The 21180-nt window shown below is 54.1% G+C and overlaps 7 protein-coding genes across 7 annotated transcripts; 4 read left to right on the top strand and 3 right to left on the bottom strand.

Moving 5' to 3' along the window:
* Positions 1 to 52: 52 nt before the first annotated feature.
* On the bottom strand, positions 53 to 418 carry PG985_014223 (uncharacterized protein; the record flags this gene model as incomplete). Its single annotated transcript, XM_066833989.1, has 1 exon — positions 53 to 418. The coding sequence occupies one exon, from the start codon at positions 416 to 418 to the stop codon at positions 53 to 55; it is 366 nt and encodes a 121-aa protein (XP_066678729.1).
* Positions 419 to 2827: 2409 nt separating this feature from the next.
* On the bottom strand, positions 2828 to 3454 carry PG985_014222 (uncharacterized protein; the record flags this gene model as incomplete). The annotated part of the gene is made up of 1 exon (XM_066833988.1): positions 2828 to 3454. One exon carries the CDS (start codon positions 3452 to 3454, stop codon positions 2828 to 2830), a length of 627 nt encoding a protein of 208 aa, XP_066678728.1.
* A 738-nt stretch (positions 3455 to 4192) lies between these two features.
* Positions 4193 to 5108, top strand: PG985_014221 (BAR domain-containing protein; the record flags this gene model as incomplete). The annotated part of the gene is made up of 3 exons (XM_066833987.1): positions 4193 to 4205; positions 4266 to 4643; positions 4714 to 5108. 3 exons carry the CDS (start codon positions 4193 to 4195, stop codon positions 5106 to 5108), a joined length of 786 nt encoding a protein of 261 aa, XP_066678727.1.
* An 818-nt stretch (positions 5109 to 5926) lies between these two features.
* PG985_014220 (aminotransferase family protein (LolT)) lies at positions 5927 to 7463 on the top strand (the record flags this gene model as incomplete). Its single annotated transcript, XM_066833986.1, has 2 exons — positions 5927 to 6815; positions 6937 to 7463. 2 exons carry the CDS (start codon positions 5927 to 5929, stop codon positions 7461 to 7463), a joined length of 1416 nt encoding a protein of 471 aa, XP_066678726.1.
* Positions 7464 to 7903: 440 nt separating this feature from the next.
* Positions 7904 to 10108, bottom strand: PG985_014219 (arylsulfatase-like protein; the record flags this gene model as incomplete). Its single annotated transcript, XM_066833985.1, has 5 exons — positions 7904 to 8290; positions 8389 to 8773; positions 8882 to 9462; positions 9533 to 9690; positions 9748 to 10108. The coding sequence occupies 5 exons, from the start codon at positions 10106 to 10108 to the stop codon at positions 7904 to 7906; spliced, it is 1872 nt and encodes a 623-aa protein (XP_066678725.1).
* Positions 10109 to 10852: 744 nt separating this feature from the next.
* PG985_014218 (Major facilitator superfamily transporter) lies at positions 10853 to 13404 on the top strand (the record flags this gene model as incomplete). Its single annotated transcript, XM_066833984.1, has 10 exons — positions 10853 to 11047; positions 11120 to 11175; positions 11240 to 11430; positions 11637 to 11905; positions 11970 to 12153; positions 12211 to 12292; positions 12391 to 12510; positions 12574 to 12710; positions 12795 to 12974; positions 13061 to 13404. The coding sequence occupies 10 exons, from the start codon at positions 10853 to 10855 to the stop codon at positions 13402 to 13404; spliced, it is 1758 nt and encodes a 585-aa protein (XP_066678724.1).
* A 2643-nt stretch (positions 13405 to 16047) lies between these two features.
* Positions 16048 to 20455, top strand: PG985_014217 (Phospholipid-transporting ATPase; the record flags this gene model as incomplete). The annotated part of the gene is made up of 2 exons (XM_066833983.1): positions 16048 to 19696; positions 19806 to 20455. The coding sequence occupies 2 exons, from the start codon at positions 16048 to 16050 to the stop codon at positions 20453 to 20455; spliced, it is 4299 nt and encodes a 1432-aa protein (XP_066678723.1).
* Between the last annotated feature and the right edge of the window lie 725 nt (positions 20456 to 21180).

Below are 21180 nucleotides of genomic sequence, written 5' to 3'. Positions count from 1 at the left end.
CAATTGTTGTCCCATCTTTGCTTCGGATGACTCTGGTGGCGTTACCGAAGATTCAGAGAGCGTCCGCGTCTATCTCCCTACTCACAAACACATCATTCCTACTACCCTCGACAAATTCCCAGATTAACAAGTTGTCAACCCACTCGCGAGCTTCTTCCTGATCCCAGATGGTGACGTAGAACCCGCCCGGCATATCGTCGCTTCTCACGATCTGGCCGGTCCGCGTCGGCACCGTCAGCTCCATGTAGGTGTTGTCCGTACCCCTATCCCTACCCTGACTAACGACCAATCCCGTCTTCGTGGAGATAGATTGCCTCCTCATGTAATCCACATACTTCCGGGCGTACCGGGCGTCCGGGAAATCGACTGTGAGATCTGTTTCAATCCCAGTTGGTTTTGCGTCGAGACCCAGCAACATGGTCGGCAGGAGAAGGGAGTTTCTGGTGTAAATGGACGTGTAGTTGGATGTATCTGAAAGCAAAAGTTCGGTTTGATGTACCAGGTAAGCATATGGTTTGAAAGTTGTCGATTGCTGATATGGTAGTCCAGAAGCCGAAATAAGTCTCACTGATAAACTCATTGTCTTTGCTGATTGCATATACTCCTATGACTGGCCCCGACTATGTTCACAGTTTCTTAGTCCGGTGACTGCCCATTACTCCCATTCCTCGTATTGGGAGTGAAAGATTGCCCACGATGCCGGTCTTAAGTCAGTAAGAATCCAGCCGAGCTGTATCTAACCAATTATTAACATCGCGGCTACAAACTTGCTGGCACATTTGTGTTACTCACAACTACTGCAATGGTTGCACAGTCATGGTTAGAACTGTGTCGACAATCTGTAAACACCGGCTGTCAAACAAATAAGCACGGGATTATGAAACGACATGGAGTTAATACAACTGGTAGTTAGCCTACAAGAGTCAGAAGGTGCACAATCACAAGCACAGGTTAGTTTCGAGGAGACGAATTGAGCTACTCAGGGGTATACGCCTTCGAATGACATCTAGCCCAACAATACATTGGTGACTGTTTGGGCAAGAAAGGAAATAAGTCTGTTTATGCATTTGGATGGCAATCAGGCAGGTCACATCTTTCTGTCAATAAAGAATGCATCGCTAAAGCATGATAGCAGGCCCGGGCCTGACCAGGTAGTGTAATTATAGCAGCAGTGTCTGTGGGCTAATGAATGACTGTATGTATCCAGCTATGCATAGATACATTGGTGAGAAGCCTATAAGGGAAAATAGATTGCACGTTTTCCACCCCTCCAATTCCAATCATAGCGGAGAGCTACAAGGATTCACTCGTGGCCAAGAAGTTTTTCCTTGAGCTATCAAAAGAAGCCACCAGGACCAAAGAGGGCCACCAGTGAAAGTAAAGTCCCGCAACCGGCTGCCCACGAACTTTCTGTGCAGGGTAATAGTCTTGATCAGTAGGTCATCTTGTACGATCTTATTCTTCAGGAGTTCAAAGGGGGTGATCTGATGAGCACAGAAGGCATATTAGGAAGGAGAAGAAATAGAAAATGGAAAACTTACAGCTGTGTGACCTCCATCCTCGGGGCATGTCTAAGTACCCTAGTTGTGGGGAGATGGCGAGGGAGATGGCGGTTTTTTTGGTGAATCCGGTGGTGGTGGAGTGTGAGGAGAAGGGGGTGGTGAAGGTTCAGGCATCGTGGTGATAGTTTTCTGTGCAGTAGGCAAGTTTTATCAGAAATATGTGGGTTGTTTTACTTTGGGGCTGTAAGCGTGAGGAAGCAAGTGCTGGTGTCATGCCGTTCTGATTCACTGGACAACTATCCCATTTATACCACTCATCTCGCCATCTAGTTTGGATGATCCTGTTCGCGAGCTGTTATGGCCAACCTAGACAAACACCTTCCAACAACTTAACACATTTGTGGAATCCTTTGATGATCCCAGGTCTTACTCAAGGTAGTCCTTGACGATGTCAACAACAACAAAGAAAGAGCGATGTTATGGTGGGTGTGAGCCCCGAGCCAAGAATCCGGGTGTCAAACAACGGACAGGAAAAGCCAAGAATGAGACAGCGATATCCTAGTCGAGTGTGAGCCCCGGCCCAAGAATTCCGGTGTAACGTTCAGGAGGCAAACAACATACACGGGGGGCTGAGAACGGGTTCCAACCGGAGCAAAAAGGCATTTGCTATTCGGGGTTTACATTTTTCTTTGACTACATGGTTGTGTGGAATTTGAGCCGGTTTTAACTTGATGTTTGATAGTATGGAGTTGCCCAACGACATACTTAGCATGGCAAAGCAATAATGCACTGTCGAATAGACCGACCCAATCCAGATATCAGCCAGTCAGTCAATGTCAAGCTTGTCCCGGTTTCGTCAAACATGGCTGCATGCGGTACGCTCGCGTTATGTGGTTGTCAATGTCACCTACGACAATACCTGTGCAGAATACGCTGTCTCTTCCAGACTCCTGAAGGCATCCAATCATTTTGGTCAGGGCCCATTCGTGAGCAACTTGTGAATCTTCCACTGTTGGCGTAGATTGGGTCAAGAAGCCAAGCAGCCATGTTGGTTGCGAACAAGATCTATCCTAGAGTCAAGCATGGCTTCTCATGTCTCTCCGGCGTTGAAGTTCATCTTTGCAAGCATCGATCCTCTGGAAAACCAAGCACGCCGGTGGAGGCGTAGAGCGACAATGCGCTCATCATGTTGACGTTAATGGTGTTCTCGATTGGCCTGATCCAGGGATTTGAGGAACATTTCCATTCGAATACCAGCAACGTCATAAACACCGCATGCAATGCTGTCGGAAGTCCGGTCTAGTTTGTTTCTTCGCCGTGGCACATCAACCCTTGGGGGCGGCTCGCTCGAGATCATCTTCCCAGGCTTCGTGCAAGTCCCGTAAACGTTCGACGACACTGAACCCAACTTTGGCGTCTATAATATCTTTCTGGTAGCGGGTCATTTTCTTCAGCACGTAATCGGAAACGGAGGACTGCTCTCGGCTGGTGGGTCGATCGATGCCGACGGAGATGCGCGACCATCTTGCGCCCTTGAACTGTTGGTTCTTCATGCTGGCATTGACGCTCTTGATGCCATTGTGGCCCCGGTGGCTCGCCGCCCACTTGCGTATCCGTACATTGCCAAAGTCCTCCTCGAGGTCGTCGTGCACGAGCACGACGCCGAGCTCTTCGGGCTGCAGGTTGTACCGGCTGAGGGTGTCGCGGTAGGCGGCGAGGAACCAGGGGCCCGAAACGTTCATCAGGGTTGGGCTCTGCAGCATCGTGTAGGGTGTGCCGGGCGAGGCCTGACAGGACTTGGCGCCATATCGTTCGGGGCTGAACCGGGGTTGCTGGGGCGCACCGAGGACTTTCTGGGCGGCGGCAAGGGCGAAGTGGCCGGCAGAGTGTAGAGTGTCGTAGTAGGGACCTGTGTTGCCCAGACTTATGACGAGGAATCGAGGACTGAACATTGGAAGGATCGCAATGGCGAAAGTGCTGGCGAAAAGGAGTGACTGCACCAATGTCGTGGTCGCATCCACCAATGTCGAGGTTGAGACGGCTGGGATGTTGGATTAAACCATAAAAACCTGACGTTTCGTTTCAGCTTCTTCCCCAAGATTTGGATGAACATCGATCTGCAGCTTCGGGATGATCCGAGCAGGGCCCATTAGTGCTAGCAGCCACAGACAGTTCCTTGGGATTGGGCTGAGGTGGTGGCCTCGTGGCTTCGAGTGGCTGGGAGCGCCCGCACATAAGCCGGCAGTGCCTGCACGCCAGTGCTGACGGGCACCGACAAGCGCTGGGCAGAACCGCTGGGGGATTTCCAGCGGGTGACGTTAGCGCGGGTTAGCGGCGTACTCAGCCACAACCAACTTCGTCACTGCTTGAGCGGGTTGACTGGGAAGCTGAGAGATCGATCACAGCCCACTTGCTTGTCTGGTTGATTGACGGCTTCCTGAAGATCCAAATCAAGCCCAATCACTCACCAACCTACACACACATTCACTCTCACGCCACGACGATTTACACTTCACAACCGCCAACTTCGATAGATATACCCGACGTCGCATTTCCACTATTCGCTTTGCTTTTCCTTCCGACCGTAGTCCGTTGACAACAAAGTCGGAACAAGTCAGGACCAAGCCATTTTAGGCAGACAAGCGAAACATAGAACACTTAGAGCAAGGCACAGAAACAACATCGCAAACATGTCGTGGGCAGGTGAGTCTGCGCAAAAATGGCCCTTCATTGAGAGCCGGCCCTGACGAGCAAAATTACCAGGCTTCAAGAAGAATGTCAACCGCGCGACGACGCAGGTCATGATGAAGACGGGCCACGTCGAGAAGACCAACGACCGCGATTACGAGGTAGAAGAGCGACGATTCCGCACGATGGAGGCCGCATCGCTGCGATTACAAAAAGAAGCCAAGGGCTACCTCGACTCCCTCCGCGCCATGACAGCCTCCCAGATGCGTATAGCCGAGACGATCGATGCATTCTACGGCGACTCCGGTGCCAAGGACGGCGTGAGCAGGAGCTACAAGCAGGCGGTCGAAGACCTGGACTCGGAGACGATCAAAGCCATGGATGGCCCCTACCGAACCACAGTGCTAGAACCCATCAACCGGTTTTGCGCCTACTTCCCCGATGTGAATGAGTGTAAGCATGCCCACGACACCAAGTACCCGCCTGCTACCCACTTTCTCCATACTGAACAATCAAATTCTAGGCATCAAGAAGCGCGGCCACAAGCTGCTCGACTACGACGCTCTCCGAGCCCGGGTCAAGAAGTTGGCCGAGAAGCCCGACAAGGATGTCACGAAACTGCCCCGCACCGAAAAGGAGATGGATATCGCCAGGGCCGCATACGAGCAGCTCAACGAGCAATTGAGCAGCGAGCTGCCCCAGTTGATCGACCTCCGCGTGCCCTACCTCGACCCCAGCTTCGAAGCCCTCGTCAAGATCCAGCTCCGCTTCTGCGCCGAGGCGTACAGCCGGATGGCCCAGGTCCAGCAGTACCTGGACGCAGACACCCGAGATCAGTACGCGCAAGGACATCTGGACGGACGGGTGGAACAGGTTCTGCAAGAGATCAGGGAGCTGAGCATCAGCGGGACGGTTTGAGGTGCTTGAGCAGCGGAAGTTATGAAATCACACATAAATGCAAGCAACAAACATATGCGCAGACACAACAGGGTTGGCATTGGTTCTGGCGTTCAGATAGGCTTATTAGGGATGCCGGTTGGTCGGCTTTTTTCTTGGGGCTTGATGGTTATTGCCCCTTGGTCGTAATGCCAGGCCCTACAGTTTTCTTCATGTGCCTACTTTTGGTACCAAAAATCCTATTCTTCGAGATGGTTCATGCTGTAGCGATCCAGAGGCCAGTAAGAATTCCCACGCTATACCACTCTACTTCAGTGCTTGTTGGCGTGCGTCTCGATCGATGAATTCTATGGTACGCAATTTGGGTTCCAGGTCTGCACGAATGGGTTGCTGCAACTGCGTGAGCATGGCTTTAGTGAAGGCCTCAAGTGACTTGGCCCTCTGCGTAGCTACTGGAAAGGCAGATGTTAGATAACCCCGCTAACCATATAAACCAATCTGCCTACTTACTTAAAATATCAGCTTCTGAATTAGAAGGGAACACGGATGATCGATGCCGATGGGGGATCATGGGTTACGGATTATGCTGTTGACGTCAGTCTATCTGCCATGTCCGACTCCCCGTCGTCCGGGGTTGTTCTGGTTGAGAGCGGCAACACCACTCCGGACACCACTCCATTAATAACTCGCTCCCTCCCCCACACCCCGGGTTTCAGTTCAGAAACCCAGTCCAGAAGAAGATCGACGCCAGGATAAAGAAGGTCAAGGAAACCAGACGCCACACCCTCGCCCCGTATCATATCCCTCTACTTACTTGCATACCCTTCAGCAAGCCCGCCATGGCCCCTCCACAGGTCCCCTTCGGCGCCCCGATGCGGCACGCCCACTTCGCCTTCGCCCCGACCTACACGCCGCTCAATCACGGCTCCTATGGCACGCACCCGGTCTCGGTGCGGGCGGCGCACCTGGCCCTGCGCGCCGAGGTCGAGGCCGCGCCCGACCCATTCATCGCCCTCGAGTTCTCGCGGCGGCTCGCGCGGCCCCGGCAGCTGGCGGCCCGGATGCTCCGCTGCCCCGTCGACGAGCTGGTCTTCGTCCCCAACGCCACCACGGGCATCGACACGGTGCTTAAGAACCTCGTCTGGCAGCCCGGCGACGTGATCTTGTGTTATGAGGTCATTTACGGCTCCGTCGCCAACGGGCTCGAGTACCTCCGCGAGACGACGCCCGGGCTCGAGATTCGGGTGGTGCACGTGCCGCTGCCCGTCGCGGACGACGACCTGGTGCGCGCCATGGTGGACGCAGCGCGGGAGGTGAATGCGGTCCCCGGCAAACACGTGCGCCTCGCCATCTGCGACACCATTATCAGCGGGCCCGGGGCGCGCGTGCCCTTCGAGCGCCTCGTGCCCGCGCTGCAGGCCGAGGGGGCGCTGGTGCTGGTCGACGGCGCCCACGGCATCGGGCACGTCGACCTCGACCTGGGCAAGCTGCGCCCGGACTTCTTCGTCACGAACCTGCACAAGTGGCTCTTCGTGCCCCGCGGGTGCGCGGCGTTCGTGGTGCGGAAGGAGCACCAGCGCTTGATTCGCACGACGCTGCCGACGAGCCATGGGTTCAAGCCCCGCAGGCCGCTGGGGGGTGTGGTGAATGCGGATGCGGGTGAGGATTTCGTGGAGATGTTTAGTTTTACGGGGACGGCGGATACGACTAATTGGCTTTGTGTCGAAGGTGAGTCAAGATCCCAGCTCCGTACCTACCTAACCTAGTTACCCGCCTAAGAGAGAAGAGGAGAGAAGAGGTCGATGTCCTTTCGTTGTGTGATTTCACGCTGATATGCCTGCTACACTAGCTGCCCTCAAGTTCCGCGATGAGGTGTGCGGCGGCGAAGAGACGATCCGCGCCTACACCCACCACATCGCCCAGCGCGGCGGCGCCATCGCGGCCGAGGTGTTTGGCACCGAGGTGGTGGACTGCCCCGGGTCGTCCATGCGGCAGTGCAACTTCACCAACATGCGCATGCCGCTCGTGATGGAGGGCGGAGTCGGTGACGACGGGGCCTCTTCGGCGGCGATCCCCCGCGAGCACGGCCACTTAGTCGCCGACTGGATCAAGGCCCGGGGCGTCGAGGAGAGCGGCATCTACTTCCAGACGTTCCCTTACTACGGCAAGTGGCTGTGGCGGCTCAGCGGCATGATCTACGTCGAGGAGGCCGACTTTCGGAAAGGGGCTGAGGTGCTCAAGGCGTTGTGCGAGCGTGTACGGAGGGGCGAGTACCTGCCTCGCAAGGGTGGCACGGAAGAAGAAGCCAGTGACTCTGATGACCCTTCTTTTGACACGCCAAACTCATCGCAGATATCGTCCACCCATTGCAATTGAGTTTATCCTCTGCCACCTCTTCGAACTGAGCAGTCCCGCTTGTTCGGGTCCCAAAGGGGGTTTTGACTTTAGCCATACCCAGGGTCTCTCCAGAGGTTCAACACAGCACATACTCCCTCAGAGACATTCATATATCTAGATTACCCATGCCTCTATTGACCGGGCCGGTGTAGCCTAGCTGTAGTATTATTAGAGTATGCTTAAAGGCAAGAGGGTTCAACTCCCTCTGCGGTCACTTCTTTTTCGAGTTCGAGCCTGAGCTCCTTTCGTTTTAAGCCATCCTTTTTCCTCTTTTTACCTACACGGCAACCATTGGCCGTGACTAATGTGATAAAAACATTATGAGATTGAAATTCCATACACCAATGCCCACTTTTTGGAGTCCTTCCCCGGCCACTTGATGCTGTCTGTTCCAGTCTCCCCATGGCTGTCGTATGTGCTTAAGTCCACTCATGCCAAGCCGCTTGGTGCCTCAACGCCTCTTCGATCTCTTCGCCATCGTCGCCGAACTGGGGCCCCTCGGCATCCAAGATGAAGCCCATCTCGCACCGATCGAAGCGGATGCTGCGCTCTCGCTCTTCGTAGAAGCGGTCCCAGCGTGGCGAGAGGGCGTCGGCAAGATTCCGGACGTTGCCGCCCGGGTGCAGCGCTTTCAAGGGCTGTGTGCACGTCTCGGCCCGGCACGACTTCAGTACGAACAACAACGAGTCCAGGCGTGAGACCATCTTTCTCAGCGGTACGCCGTCCAGAACAGTGGCTCTAAGGGCAATGTCCATCTTCCTTTCTTCTTCCGGGTCCAGCAAGTTTGTCATTTGGCCCGGGTCCGTCTACGAGTGGGTTATGGTCAGCTCAACATCTTACAGTTCCATTCAATTTGCCCCATCGTCATGATCAAAAGACTACCAGCAATGGAGAAATCACTCACGTTGAGATCATACAGCTCACGCTCGTTGCTGCACCAGACTTGATAGTGCAAATTGTACCTCTCGCCGGCGACGCGCAGGGCCTTGTACGTGTTGTTGAGGTACAGGCGCTTGTAGCCGTCGAAGAGGCGGCCCTCATTGGACGCGAAGCCCCAGTGCTCGACGGCCACGTGCTCGTGCCGATCTTCTTCCGCCGCCGCCGCCTCCTTCGCCTCGACAGATAGGGGTATGGCGAGACCATCGAAATCGGACCGCAGTGGCGCGCCGGCGATGGAGAGGAAGGTCGGGGCAAGGTCCGTGTGCGTCGTCACCAGGTCTGTCACCACGGCGCCCGCGGCGACGCCGGGGCCGCGCACGATTAGGGGGATGTTGATGTCTTCTTCGAAGCTGGGTCATGAGTGTTAGCGGGTCAGGCATACACGGCCCTATGGTATGCACGACGACATGTGGAGAGACCAGCGTTACATAGCTAAGGCGATCTCGTGGTCTGCTCACCTGCACTGCTTCGCGGGCTGCAGCCGGTGCTGCCCGATGTGGTAGCCATTGTCAGTCGTGTAGAAAATGTACGTGTTGTCCAGCACGCCATTCTGCTCAAGCTTCTTGATAACGGCGTCAACCAGCTCATCGACGCCCTGCAGGGCCCGGAGCCGCTGCCGATAGAAATGGTCGTTGTAGTCGACGTTCTCGGGCGTCTGCCGCGGCAGCGCCCGGATCCAACCGCCGCCCGACGATGGCTTTTCCGGGTTGAAGTTGGGCGTCCGGGGCACCGTGACACCCGCGAAGAGGTGCTCATGCCGCGCCATGGGCACGGGCGGCGTGAACTCGACGTCGCGGAGGTCGCTGTGGCCTCCGTCCGCGAAATTGGGGGACCAGATGTTGGCGTGCGGCGCGACGGGCGCGATGCCGAGGAAGAAGGGGCGGTGGTCGCGGTCCGCGATGGCCTCTCCTAGGAGGCCGAGCGCCTTTTCGGTGAGGACTTCGACGCTGTGGCGGCCTTCGTAGCTTATCGGGGCGTCGGTGTTGCGTTGATAGGTGCTGTTCATATACCAATAGGTGAAGGGGTCCAGCAAGAAGTCCTGATTGGACAACGATTAGAAATCATATCCTTCTCGCTGCTTCTTTCAACTTTCAGGTCTGGTGCCTCACCGAAGCCGTCCATCCTGCCGCGTGTGGCTTATGGTAATTGTTCACCGTGTGGGCGTTGAAGAGTTTCCCCGTGTAATACGTGTTGTAACCCGCATCTTGCAGCCAAATGGGCAGATACTTGTCATTCAACCCCTGCCTGACGAACTTCGGATATCCGCCTAGTTGAAGCACGTCAACTCAACATTCCATCGATCTCCATTCATAATAGAGCCTACCGTATGGCGGAACCACGTTTGTCACATTAGTGTTGTGCGCCGCTTTCCCTGTCATGAGCGTAGCTCTCGACGGGCAGCACAGCGCGGTCGTACAGAAATGCTTCTTGTAAAACGTCCCATGGTTGATCAAGTGCTCTTTGACATAGGGCATGTAGTCAATTGAGTTCATGTGGAGATCCTGGTCGTCGGTCAAGATGAGGACTATGTTCGGACGTGAAGCCGACTGCTCCTCGGGGCCAATAGGAGGTGACTGATGGAGAGGGGCTTGGTCGAGGTACGTATTATCTCCATCGCCGCCGGCCAATATCTGAGCTACTACCACCACCGTAGCGACTGACAAAAGAATTGTCTTTCTCATCATCGTCAAAGTGTTGATGCACTATGGACTAACTAAACAGACTCTTGACCGTTGGCCAGTTGGTGTAAGTGAACCTCCCCCTTCTGTCGTCGCGGTACTCCAAGAATGCCCAAGAAACCACTCTCAATAATCCCCAACCTACTGAGGCGCATGTACGGCCATGTGATGATTTAATGAGGAAGGTCGCTGCAGGAGATTCTTGCAGCAATTGGGTGCTTAATCTACACTCCCATGCTATTGGCATCCTATCCCTTGTCCTTGGCATGGGGTAGAAGCGAGGCACCAAACGGTTGGTTGAATCATCCTTTCCTGTTCCCACGCCGATCACGGCAAATAGATTGGTCTGGAAGTCAGTCAGTCAGCCATCAGCCGTTCAATATCATGGTTACACACAGCGAAAAGGTATCCCTTCCGGTTCTTACCCCGCATAACACCTCGGTGAAACCATGCCGGCTAAGATGGCGGGTGCCAGATGACAGGGTTTTGGGTGGTCGTTATCACTACGAAGGGGAACTGGGAAGGTATTTAGACCTGTTCTGGCCGATGACGTGCTTTTCTTCGATAAGCAGCGAGATGCAAGGCGTGAGTCGAAAAGGGTGAGTGAGAACTCGGAGAGAAGGAGATATGTAGGGCAGATCAATCCAGTCAGTCAATTGGAAGAGCTGGGTGTAAAACTGGAAGAGCGAGTTTACGGACATCCCAGAACGGTTCTCATCGTCAAATCGAATTGCCTGCACGCAAAACGCAATGGCGACAGTCATCCCGGACCAGCTTGCTGAGAAACAGGTGGCGGACGCGGAAGAGACCGAGTATGCCACGACTGAGGCGAAAGGACCGGGTGGTGGTCAGCCCTCCCTTCTGCCACTAGGGGAACCTCAGAAAGAGAAGAAGTTTTGGTTCCAGAGAAACCAGAAATATGAACCAAATGCGATTGCCACCCAGGTAAATAATAACAGTTGATTGATCTGAATTGCTTCCATAAACAAGAAAATGACGAGCTGACGTTCTCCCAAGCCTAGTGTGTACGACGTTCCTGATGTGGCGATCCAGTACAAGCCACGGGAAGATTGGTGAGCAAAAGTCCCTAACGCAGCTTGCCATGCCGCAATCACTAATAGAGCTATCGTGAAAAAGGGAGAACTTGCATCGCTTCGACCCTTCGGCACGCTGGACATGGGGAGAGGAAAATGCCGTCATCCGAAAGATCGACTGGAGGATCATGGTCTGGTGCGCCTTCATGTTCACGGCCATGGAGCTCGACCGCGCCAACCTTTCACAAGCGCTGTCGGACACCTTTCTAGAGGACATGCATCTGACCACAAATGGTGAAAACCCCAAATCTTTCTCGCTCTTTCGGCTGCCCCACGGGATATCTTTCGATGCTTGATCATTGGACGATTGGCTAATTGTTGATGGGAGGAAAGACTACAACCTCGGAAACACGCTCTACGCCCTCTGCTTCCTGATCGGCGAATTCCCATCGCAACTCTTGGCCAAATGGCTCGGTCCCGACCGATGGATCCCTACTCAGATCATCCTGTTCTCCGTCGTCTCCGCCTCGCAGTACTCCCTATCCTCGCGGTCCTCGTTTCTCGCGTGCCGGGCCCTCCTGGCCCTTCTCCAGGGCGGCTTTATCCCCGAAGCAAGTGGGCCCCCTTTCCGCAACCCCTTTTCGAATCACTCACCTCGTTCATGTATTTCCTTGACTTTGGAACTGACAGCCGAAATTGGCAACAGGTGGTGCTGTATCTCTCGTACTTTTATAAGCATCATGAGCTGACGCTGAGATTGGCCTTCTTTGTGAGTTGTCTACCCACCCCAGGCGAGATGGCCCTCGCAGGCTTGGTTAATGTATTGCCCACAGTGGACAGGCATGATGATCGCAGACATCTTGGCCGCCGTTATCGCTTTCGGGCTTCTGCATATGAGGGGGGTCGCAGGTCAGCCGGGATGGCGGTGGTATGTTAAGACACCTTCGTTCTGTTCCAGGGGGGAGATCGTGCGCGTGCTGACGACAAGGGATTATCTCCAGGCTGTTTCTTATCGAGGTAAGTGAGGAGACCACTGTTCGTAATGAAGGCGTCTTCTCTAAGATCTAACGTCAGGGGTTGATCACGGGCGTCGTTGGTCTTTTGTCGTACGTCTTGATGCCTCCAGGCCCAACTCAAACGGCACACTGGTCACGGGGTAAGAAGGGATGGTTCAGTGCAAGGTAGGTTTCGCTATCGCTTCCAGGACATCGGTCAATTGAGGAGAGTCACTAATGGACATAACTCATGAAACAGAGAAGAGACCATTATGGTAAACCGGGTCATCCGCGACGATCCCAGTAAAGGTACAATGCATAACCGACAGCCCATCACTCCAAAGCTTCTCTGGATGAGTCTCACTGACACCGATCTCTGGTATGTAGAGGCTTCGAAGACTTTCATTCGTAATTTCCCCTTGCTAATATCGCCGATATGCAGGCCTCTATACTTCATTGGACTCACTTTCAACATCCCCACCTTGTGTCCAACGCAGTACTTGACGCTGTCGCTGCGAGGCCTCGGTTTCGACACCTTTCACACGAACCTGCTCACCATCCCGTATCTGGTTCTCAAGAGTGCGTCGCGGTTCTCTCGCTAAACACCTTTCCCGGGAGGAGAATGCAATCGGATGCTGACAAAGGTGATTGATACTCATGCAGTCATCAACATGCTCGCCTTGGCCACATTGGCCGAGATGACGGGCCAGCTTGCGGCGTGTGCCTCCATCTTCCAGTTCTGGTGCTTGCCGTTCCTCATCTACCTGCGCGTGGTCGACACCACGCACGCATCCAAATGGCTGACATGGGCCATGATCAGCCTGCTCCTCGCAGCGCCGCTCGGTGAGTACTTACTGATCGTGTGACGTCTTCGAACTGATAGAATCGTATCGCATCGCATTGCGCGTACTTACCGTGTGTAATGCCAGGCCACCCCGTCCAGGTCGGCTGGGTCAGCCGCAACGCCAACACGGTGCGGTCGCGGGCCGTGGGCGCGGCGCTCTACAACATGTTCCTGCAGGCCGGCGTCATGATCTCGTCCAACGTGTACCGGGCCGACGACGCGCCGCGGTACCGGCGCGGCAACAGCATCCTGCTGGGGCTCGTCGCGCTCAACCTGCTGCTCTACGCGGCGGCCAAGGCGTACTACGTCTGGCGCAACCGGGTGCGCGACGGGCGGTGGCGCGCCATGTCGCCCGAGGCGCGGGTCGCGTACCTCGCCGACTCCCAGGCTCGTGGAAACCGGGGGCTGGATTTCCGGTTCGCGTCTTGAGTGGGAGGTGAGTGGAAAGGGATGAGCAGCGTCGGGAGAGGTTTCATAGCCGAAGACGAACAGGCAGTAAGCGGCGCGATGGTAGAAGGAATCGGACACAGCCTCATTTATTTCTTTTTCACTTCAGGGTTGGGGAGATGATCCTGCAATGGTCCCGAGAACTTGTTCACCTGCTAGATACTAGTTTAGTCGATGGAATTGAAGGGCCAAAGTCAATGTTGCCTGGACCCGGGAAGAGATTTGCTGTTTGTCTCGAACACAGTTGCTGTCGGTCTGGCATGTCACCTAAGCTGAAGTTTGTTTGTGCGCCGGTGCAACCTCAGCTCCTCCCCCTTGCCGGTTGAGATCTAGCACCAGAAATTCGCCATCAATCAAAAGAGCGTTCAGCTGTAGGATTTGATTTCGGCACCAACATCCGGTTTATCGACCTGGGGCTTTCAGCCACCCGCTACAGGTCGCTTTCATGCTGAAGTGGCAAGCTGGTTTCTTTTGCTGCTGCAATTGTCGTTCAAGGAGCATTTTTTCCTGCCGGTTGCCTGGCCGGCGGCTGACCGATTTTCTACAGCCGTTCGATGCTGTTGGCGGTGAAGAGCGCGCACCGGGTCTGACGCGTAAGGGAGGAGCGTTGAAGAAATGGAAACCAAAATTCAGAACGAACGGTGAGAATTGAATCGCATTCCATGCCAAGCCGCAATCCCTCTTGGCATCCATCCAAACTATTGTTTGTACCCAGAGCCGGTTGTATGAATGCCGTCGGACCAAGCGTGCCGTCGGAGTATTGCGCGACACCAAAATCTCACCCACTTACTCGCTCCTTGCAACCTCGCCGGCAGTTGTTACAAAGGGTGACATCATTTGGGACTCGTCTCGTTTCTGACGGGGGTAGGACGAGTCTGACTGTCTGAGAGTGACGGTTTTCTTTGATGCATTGATGCAATGCGATCACTCGTCAAATCTCGACAATGTCGTCTTTTCAAACACCTTGCACATCACGTCTGCTGCTCTCTTGCTCTCTCGATATTGCAACTTGGGAGCTGTCTTACTCCAATCAATTGGAGCACGAGGTGCGATGATTGTGGCAGACCTGTGCCCCCCCGAATTAGGCTATTCTAATAGTTTTGTCTAAGTGCCCGGAAAACGGGACACGAGGGTCACGACATCCGCTTGAGGCCAAGCCAGAACCCAGACTTATCCAACGCGGCGAGCCCCAGAGAGCCAAAGCAGGAAACGCAAAGGCTCCACAAGTGTCTAGATCTGCGCCACCATAAAGGCGAACCCATGAACCATCGAACCGTAGCGGTAGGACCGAGTGTTTCCCCTCGGAACAGGGCCGCCGTTCGATGCAGGTCCGTAGCTTTTTCTTTTTTCGTTTTGTTAGCTGCATTGGTGCAAAGGTGTGCTAAACTTGGAGCTGCAGTTGGCAGGCTGGCAGGCTGGGGAAGTTCGGAGGCCATTGATTACTACGTACACAATAGGAAGGAGGGTGCAGCCATGCAGCACAGCTGACAGCAACAGTAAGACAAAAAGAGGGAAAGAAGGTACCTACTCCGTACGGCGTGTACGTAAACCACTTGCACCCTGCCACTGCCGACTTTGCCAGCCTGCACACCCAAGCTGACACCTTGGACTGACTTGGACTGACACGAGCATAAGCCCATAAACAAACTCCAAACAGGGGTCTATTTTGGAGGGGTTTGGACGGGGCAGGACGGGGCCAAGGATTTAGAGGCTGTCCCAGAGCCACCAAAGAGCCACCGAGAGCCACCAAGAACTCGCAAAGGCACCACCCTGCGAACCTGCCATTCCCCAATGGAGCAATGTTCTGCAATGCACCACCAGTGACATCCCCCAAAGTCGCATGCGCCTCCCCGCAGAGCCCGCAACTTCCCATCGAACACGCTCGATTGGTGGCAAAAGCGCATGTGGGACAAAACCTCCAACCTGTCCTGACGAGCCTGACGTTGTCGGCCTTGGACTGACGTGAATTCGTTACGTTGTAGGCTTCGTAACGACCAGCGGCCGTGTGGTCCCATTAACGTCTCTTTCCCCCCCATTCTTCTGTGCTTGCTGAGTTGCTCTAATCCCACGTACACACTTTCGTTTACCAACGTCATTGGCAATTTTTTATTTTATTTTGGGATTTCTTTGACTCTTGGGAATTTCCATTGATCGGCATCAGTTTCTTTCTGTCGCAATTGGGACCCCCCGGAAAAGCGCTGAAAGAAGTCTACCGTTCCTTTCCCGCCCTGCTTGCCTGTCAACTTACTACGACCAAACTGACTCGGGCATAGCACCCGGACTAGTAATACTCACAGCATTCCCGCCGCCCATGCCAGGTGTCCCGCGCAGAGGAAATAATTGGCTGTCGCATGCATGAGTTTTGCGGGTTCGGATCATCAACGCTGGAACTGAACTTTGCTAAATACGAAGTCGCTCCTGAAAGTATATTCAACCAAACCAGGGTCGTCTTCCAAATATTTGCCCACGCCTTCCAAGCTAACCCGGATTCTGGGTTTCCGCTTGCCTCGTCGATGGCGCAGGCGCCAATGGAGAAAGGCGCAATCGCTCGTTCACATTGTTTGATCGGCTTCTTCCCTCTCTAAATGAAGCAGCAGCTGCTCTACGCTGCCCATCATTTCCACCATGGCTAGTGCACCCACCGAACCTGGTTCTCTCCGAGGCCAACAACATCACGTCGGGGGTCACGATGATGGTTTTCACGATCTTTCGCCCATAGCATCCCATACCGTGACCCGGGAAAGCAAGGTCAAGTTTGCCGCCGACGACGACGACATGCGCATGCGGCTCGGCGACTACCGGAAATGGGTGCGGGACCAAGCCCACCGGGCCAAGAAGCCCAAGGCGCGGCTAGATGATGCCTTCAACAAGTTCTACGACAGATGGGTCATGCAGTTTCTCCTCCGCCAGTTTCCTCTCCCTCCCAGCGCAGACGGGCGGCACATCCCCGTCACGTTTGGGGATGTGAGGACGACGCCGCTCATGGACGAGCGGCGAGGAGCTCCTTACATATCTAATGTTATCCGATCAAGCCGTTACAACATCTGGAGCTTCATCCCGAAACAGCTGTACTTCCAGCTCTCCAAAATGGCCAACTTCTACTTCCTTGTTATTGGGGTGCTGGCTCTCATCCCTGGCTTCTCGTCAACTGGCAAATGGACTCAGATCGGACCTTTGTCGGCATTTATCAGTCTTAGTATGGGCATAGAAGGATATGACGACTACCTCCGCTTCAAGTCAGACAAGATCGAGAATCAAAAGGAGGTCAAAGTCCTCCACCCCACAGCCGACCTCGCTGGGAGCGGATGCGCTAAGAGAAGCAGAGTCGCGGATTTCTTGGCCAAGTTCAGGCCGAGATCCAGAGGAGCCGGCGGAACAGACTCCTCAGTGGCCGAGGCCGGCGGTAGTTCACAGGAGAAACTGGCAGATGTATGGTCAAAGACGCAATGGCAGAATCTCCGAGTTGGAGACGTCATCTATCTTGAAAAGGACGATGACATCCCAGCTGATATGATACTTTTGCAAGCCTCTGGCCCCGATGGGGTTGCCTACATTGAAACCATGGCGCTAGACGGCGAGACGAATCTGAAAAGCAAGAAGGCCTGTCCCTTATTGGCGAAACGATGCGCAACACCGGATGACATTCGAACGTGCAATGCTGTCGTGGTCGCTGAGGACCCCAACGCCGATCTTTACAACTTCCAGGGTCGGGTAGTGGTTGGTGAAGAAGCTACACCCCTGACCCAGAACGAGATCGTATACCGCGGCTCTACCCTACGGAACACATCTTCTGCCATCGGGCTTGTCGTCAATACTGGCGAAGAGTGCAAGATTCGCATCAATGTGCACGACTATCTGCATGCTAAGGCACCGGCCATGCAGAAGAACCTCAATAGCATGGTTCTCTTCCTCGTTCTTGTTGTCGTGATGATTGCGATTGGCTTGACCATTGGCCATATACTGTGGAAGCACGAGTTTCTCGAAAAGGCATGGTACCTGCGCAAAACCAATCCCCGAGTCGACCAGATCATTGGCACCTACATCATCATGTTCAGTACACTTATTCCTCTCAGTCTGATCATTAGTATGGAGATTGTGAAAATCGGTCAATGGTACTTCATGCAAGATGTGGAGATGTATGATCCGGAAACCGACACCCCGATGGAGGCACACACGACGACAATATTGGAGAACCTGGGGCAGGTCAGCTACGTGTTCAGCGACAAGACCGGGACATTGACCGAAAACAACATGCGCTTCCGAAAAATCACTGTGGCTGGATCTGCTTGGTTTCACGATATGGACCTAAAGGCAAATGGAAAAGGGAAGGCGAACTTGGAAGTGAACGACACCGCACTCGTGGAACAACCATCACCGCAATCACCAACATCGCTGAAACCTAGTGGGTGGGACCCGAAGTCTTTACCAAATACAGCACGGCCAGATTTGACTACTGAGGACCTCATTCGATACATTCATGAAAAGCCCGATACTCCATTCTCTCGAAAGGCACGGCAATTTATTCTCTGCATAGCTCTTTGCCACACATGCCTTCCTGAGAGAACGGAAGATGGGAGACTTGAATTTCAGGCTGCTTCTCCTGACGAGCTTGCTTTAGTCAAAGCAGCACAGGATTTGGGCCTTGTCCTAATTGATCGACCGACTGGGTCCATTGTGCTTGTGCACACAACCCCTGGTGGTGGGCAAATCACGGAAACCTACCAAGCACTCGATGTCATCGAGTTCAGTAGCCAGCGCAAAAGGATGTCCATTGTTGTTCGCATGCCCGACGGTAAAATCTGCATCATCTGCAAGGGCGCGGATAGCGCAATCATTCCCCGGTTGAAGCAGTCGCGACTCGCAATGAAAAAGGCCGCGGATGTGGACCGCAAGGTTTCGATGCGCAAAAGTATGGAGGCTGAAAAAGCGTTGCAGCGGAAGAGTACTCAGATTGGAGATTCGAGGGCCAGCAGTCACTTTCCCCGGAACTCTGCCACCCTGTCGCGGCACCAAAGCACCATGCGTCGCAGTTTTGGCATGGCGAGAGCATCTCTTGACAAAAGCGGTGCTGCCGTCACGGGCGAGGTTGAGACCTGGCTGACTGAAAGAGAGTTGGAGGAGTCTGGGCCCTCTTCTCAGCATCGAGCATTATATCAGTCGCCACGTCATTCCACAGCACTTTCGCCCATCTCGCCCACCGTCCCCGAAGACCCCCTAGATGGCATGGTGGACGAAGCCGTTGCTGCGAACGAAGCAGCTGTTTTCGAGCGTTGCTTCCAGCACATGGACGTATTCGCGTCCGAAGGCCTGAGGACTCTGCTCTTCGCTTATCGCTTTATGGACGAGGCTGACTACCTGGCCTGGCGTAAGACATATCAGGAAGCGTCTACCAGTTTGGTCAACAGGAACGAGCGCATGGAGGCGGCAGGCGAACTAATCGAGCATGATTTCACATTGGCAGGTGCCACGGCTATCGAGGACAAGCTACAGGCCGGTGTGCCGGACACGATTGACAAGTTGCGGCGTGCCAACATCAAGGTGTGGATGCTTACTGGCGACAAACGCGAGACTGCCATCACTATTGCACATTCGGCTAGGATTTGCAAACCGTTCTCCGAGATTTCCATCATTGACGCCACGGCAGAAGACTGGGAATCGCACATGACCACCACACTTACTGATGTATGCCGCGGAATGATAGCGCATTCTGTTGTTGTTGTGGATGGCCACACCCTGGGTGTGATTGACGGAAACGAGGCCTGGAAATGCATATTCTACGATCTGGTCGTGCGAGCTGATTCGGTCATTTGCTGCCGAGCATCCCCCGCTCAGAAGGCCAACCTCGTCAAGCGCATTCGCGATCTAGTCCCGAAGTCTCTGACGTTGGCCATCGGGGACGGCGCCAACGACATTCCCATGATCCAGGCTTCGCACGTCGGTGTCGGCATTTCAGGCCGCGAGGGCCTGCAAGCCGCCCGCACTGCCGATTTCGCTATTGCTCAGTTCCGGTTCCTGCAGCGCTTGCTCTTCGTCCACGGTCGCTGGAATTACCTCCGAACGGCCCAATTCATTCTGGTAACTTTCTGGAAAGAATTGGTGTTCTATTTGGCCCAGGCTGCTTACCAGCGATCCACTGGGTACTCTGGGACTTCATTGTACGAGTCAACGTCCTTGACGGTATTTAATACGCTCTTTACTTCGCTCGCCGTTATCCTTCCTGGCATTTTGGAAAAGGATCTGAAGGCGGAAACGCTACTTGCCGTCCCAGAACTTTGTAAGTTAGAACTGCGTCTTTTAATATGCCTCGCTTCTCCCCTCCTTATTTTGGCCATTCACTTGGTCGCATCTTACTTCTTGTTCGGATTAACTAACAAAACATACAGATATATACTGCCAGCGTGGAAAGGCTTTCAACCTGAGGAAGTTCTTCAAGTGCATAGTCATTGGCGGTATAGAGGCCATGATTATCTACTTTTCGGTATGGGCCGTTGCGGCAACGCTGGTTCAAGGCGACAACCACGTGTTTGCCTTCGGAAATGCCGTCTTTACGATTGGTGTGGTGTTCATCAACATTAAATTATTGTTCCTCGATGTGCACCACAAGACCATCATCATCATCGGAGCCTTGTTCATCACAGTCGGTGGTTGGTTCGTCTACAACCTGCTCTATTCCGCGAGGGCGCCGGATGGCCTTAGGGATAAGATGGTTCGCAATGGCTTCATCCATGTTTTCGGCCCGCAGCTTTGGTGGTGGGCCAGCGTTGGCCTGGGCCTGACCGCCGTGATTGGGCTCGAGCTCGTCCTCAAGGCGGTTGCGCGCGTCTACTTCCCGACTGATGCTGAGCAGTGGCAGGAGATCGAGAAGGCGGGCAATGTGAAGCAGGTGCTGAAGCAGCACGCGGCAGAGCGAGGCGAGGCGGCCGCTGGGGTTGCCGAGTTGGACCTCCCGCAGTCGCGGGATGGGATGAAAGGAGGTGGACGGGGGACGACCAGCATATCCGTGAGGCCCAGCATTGACTGGGCACGGGTGTGATGAGGATGATGAGTTGTTGGTGTTTGCTTGCATCCTTCATGATCATGAATTGCTTTATGTTTATACGCCCTTTTCTGGGTTTTAGTTCTTTTCGTCGGCAGACCGGCTTCGATACCCTGGGATTGCATCATTGGAGTTGGGGCAAGTAGTGTGATCGTGTATATGTATATACAGTCGAATCAGAGAAGCACCGCAGTTGCTACCTATTACTCTCATTTTTAGATTTTGAACTGCGTGACTATTTCAATGCCGGCTTTTTGTTGACAGATTCTTATCTCATGATCCTGAAAATATCATGGTCGCTTGGTATCCTATCGCTAACTGCTCCTGCCCACACCCAGCACAACTTACTCTACTGGCAGGCAGGATAAACATTTACTATCAATCCGAGATGTTTCACGTGACAAAGTGCAATCTCCAAGCAGCATGGAGATGCCGGCCGCATGCATGCGCTGGCTGTCAAAGGTGCGGCGGCATGCTGCTTCTCCACTCCGGTGCATGTTTCAAGACGTCGGATTGTCGGATCGTGGATCATAGCGTGCGTGGTGGGTGCTGCGTTTCGGCCATCACAAAAAGTTGGGCAGTGCGGTGTGTGTGTGTGGGCTGTGGAAAGTCCACGTCAAGCGAACTTTTGGTGTTACCTTTTCTCGAAATTTTTGGATGGCATAGGTATTAATTACAATACGAACTGGGGGACACCGGAAGAGTTGTTTCGTTCTTGCTTT

Source organism: Apiospora marii, assembly GCF_038362585.1.
Source record: "Apiospora marii strain CBS 49790 chromosome Unknown utg000011l_segment0_segment0, whole genome shotgun sequence".
NCBI classification, from domain to species: domain Eukaryota; kingdom Fungi; phylum Ascomycota; class Sordariomycetes; order Amphisphaeriales; family Apiosporaceae; genus Apiospora; species Apiospora marii.
Note: the sequence above shows the minus strand (reverse complement) of the source record. Positions and strands in the feature narration are given on the sequence as shown.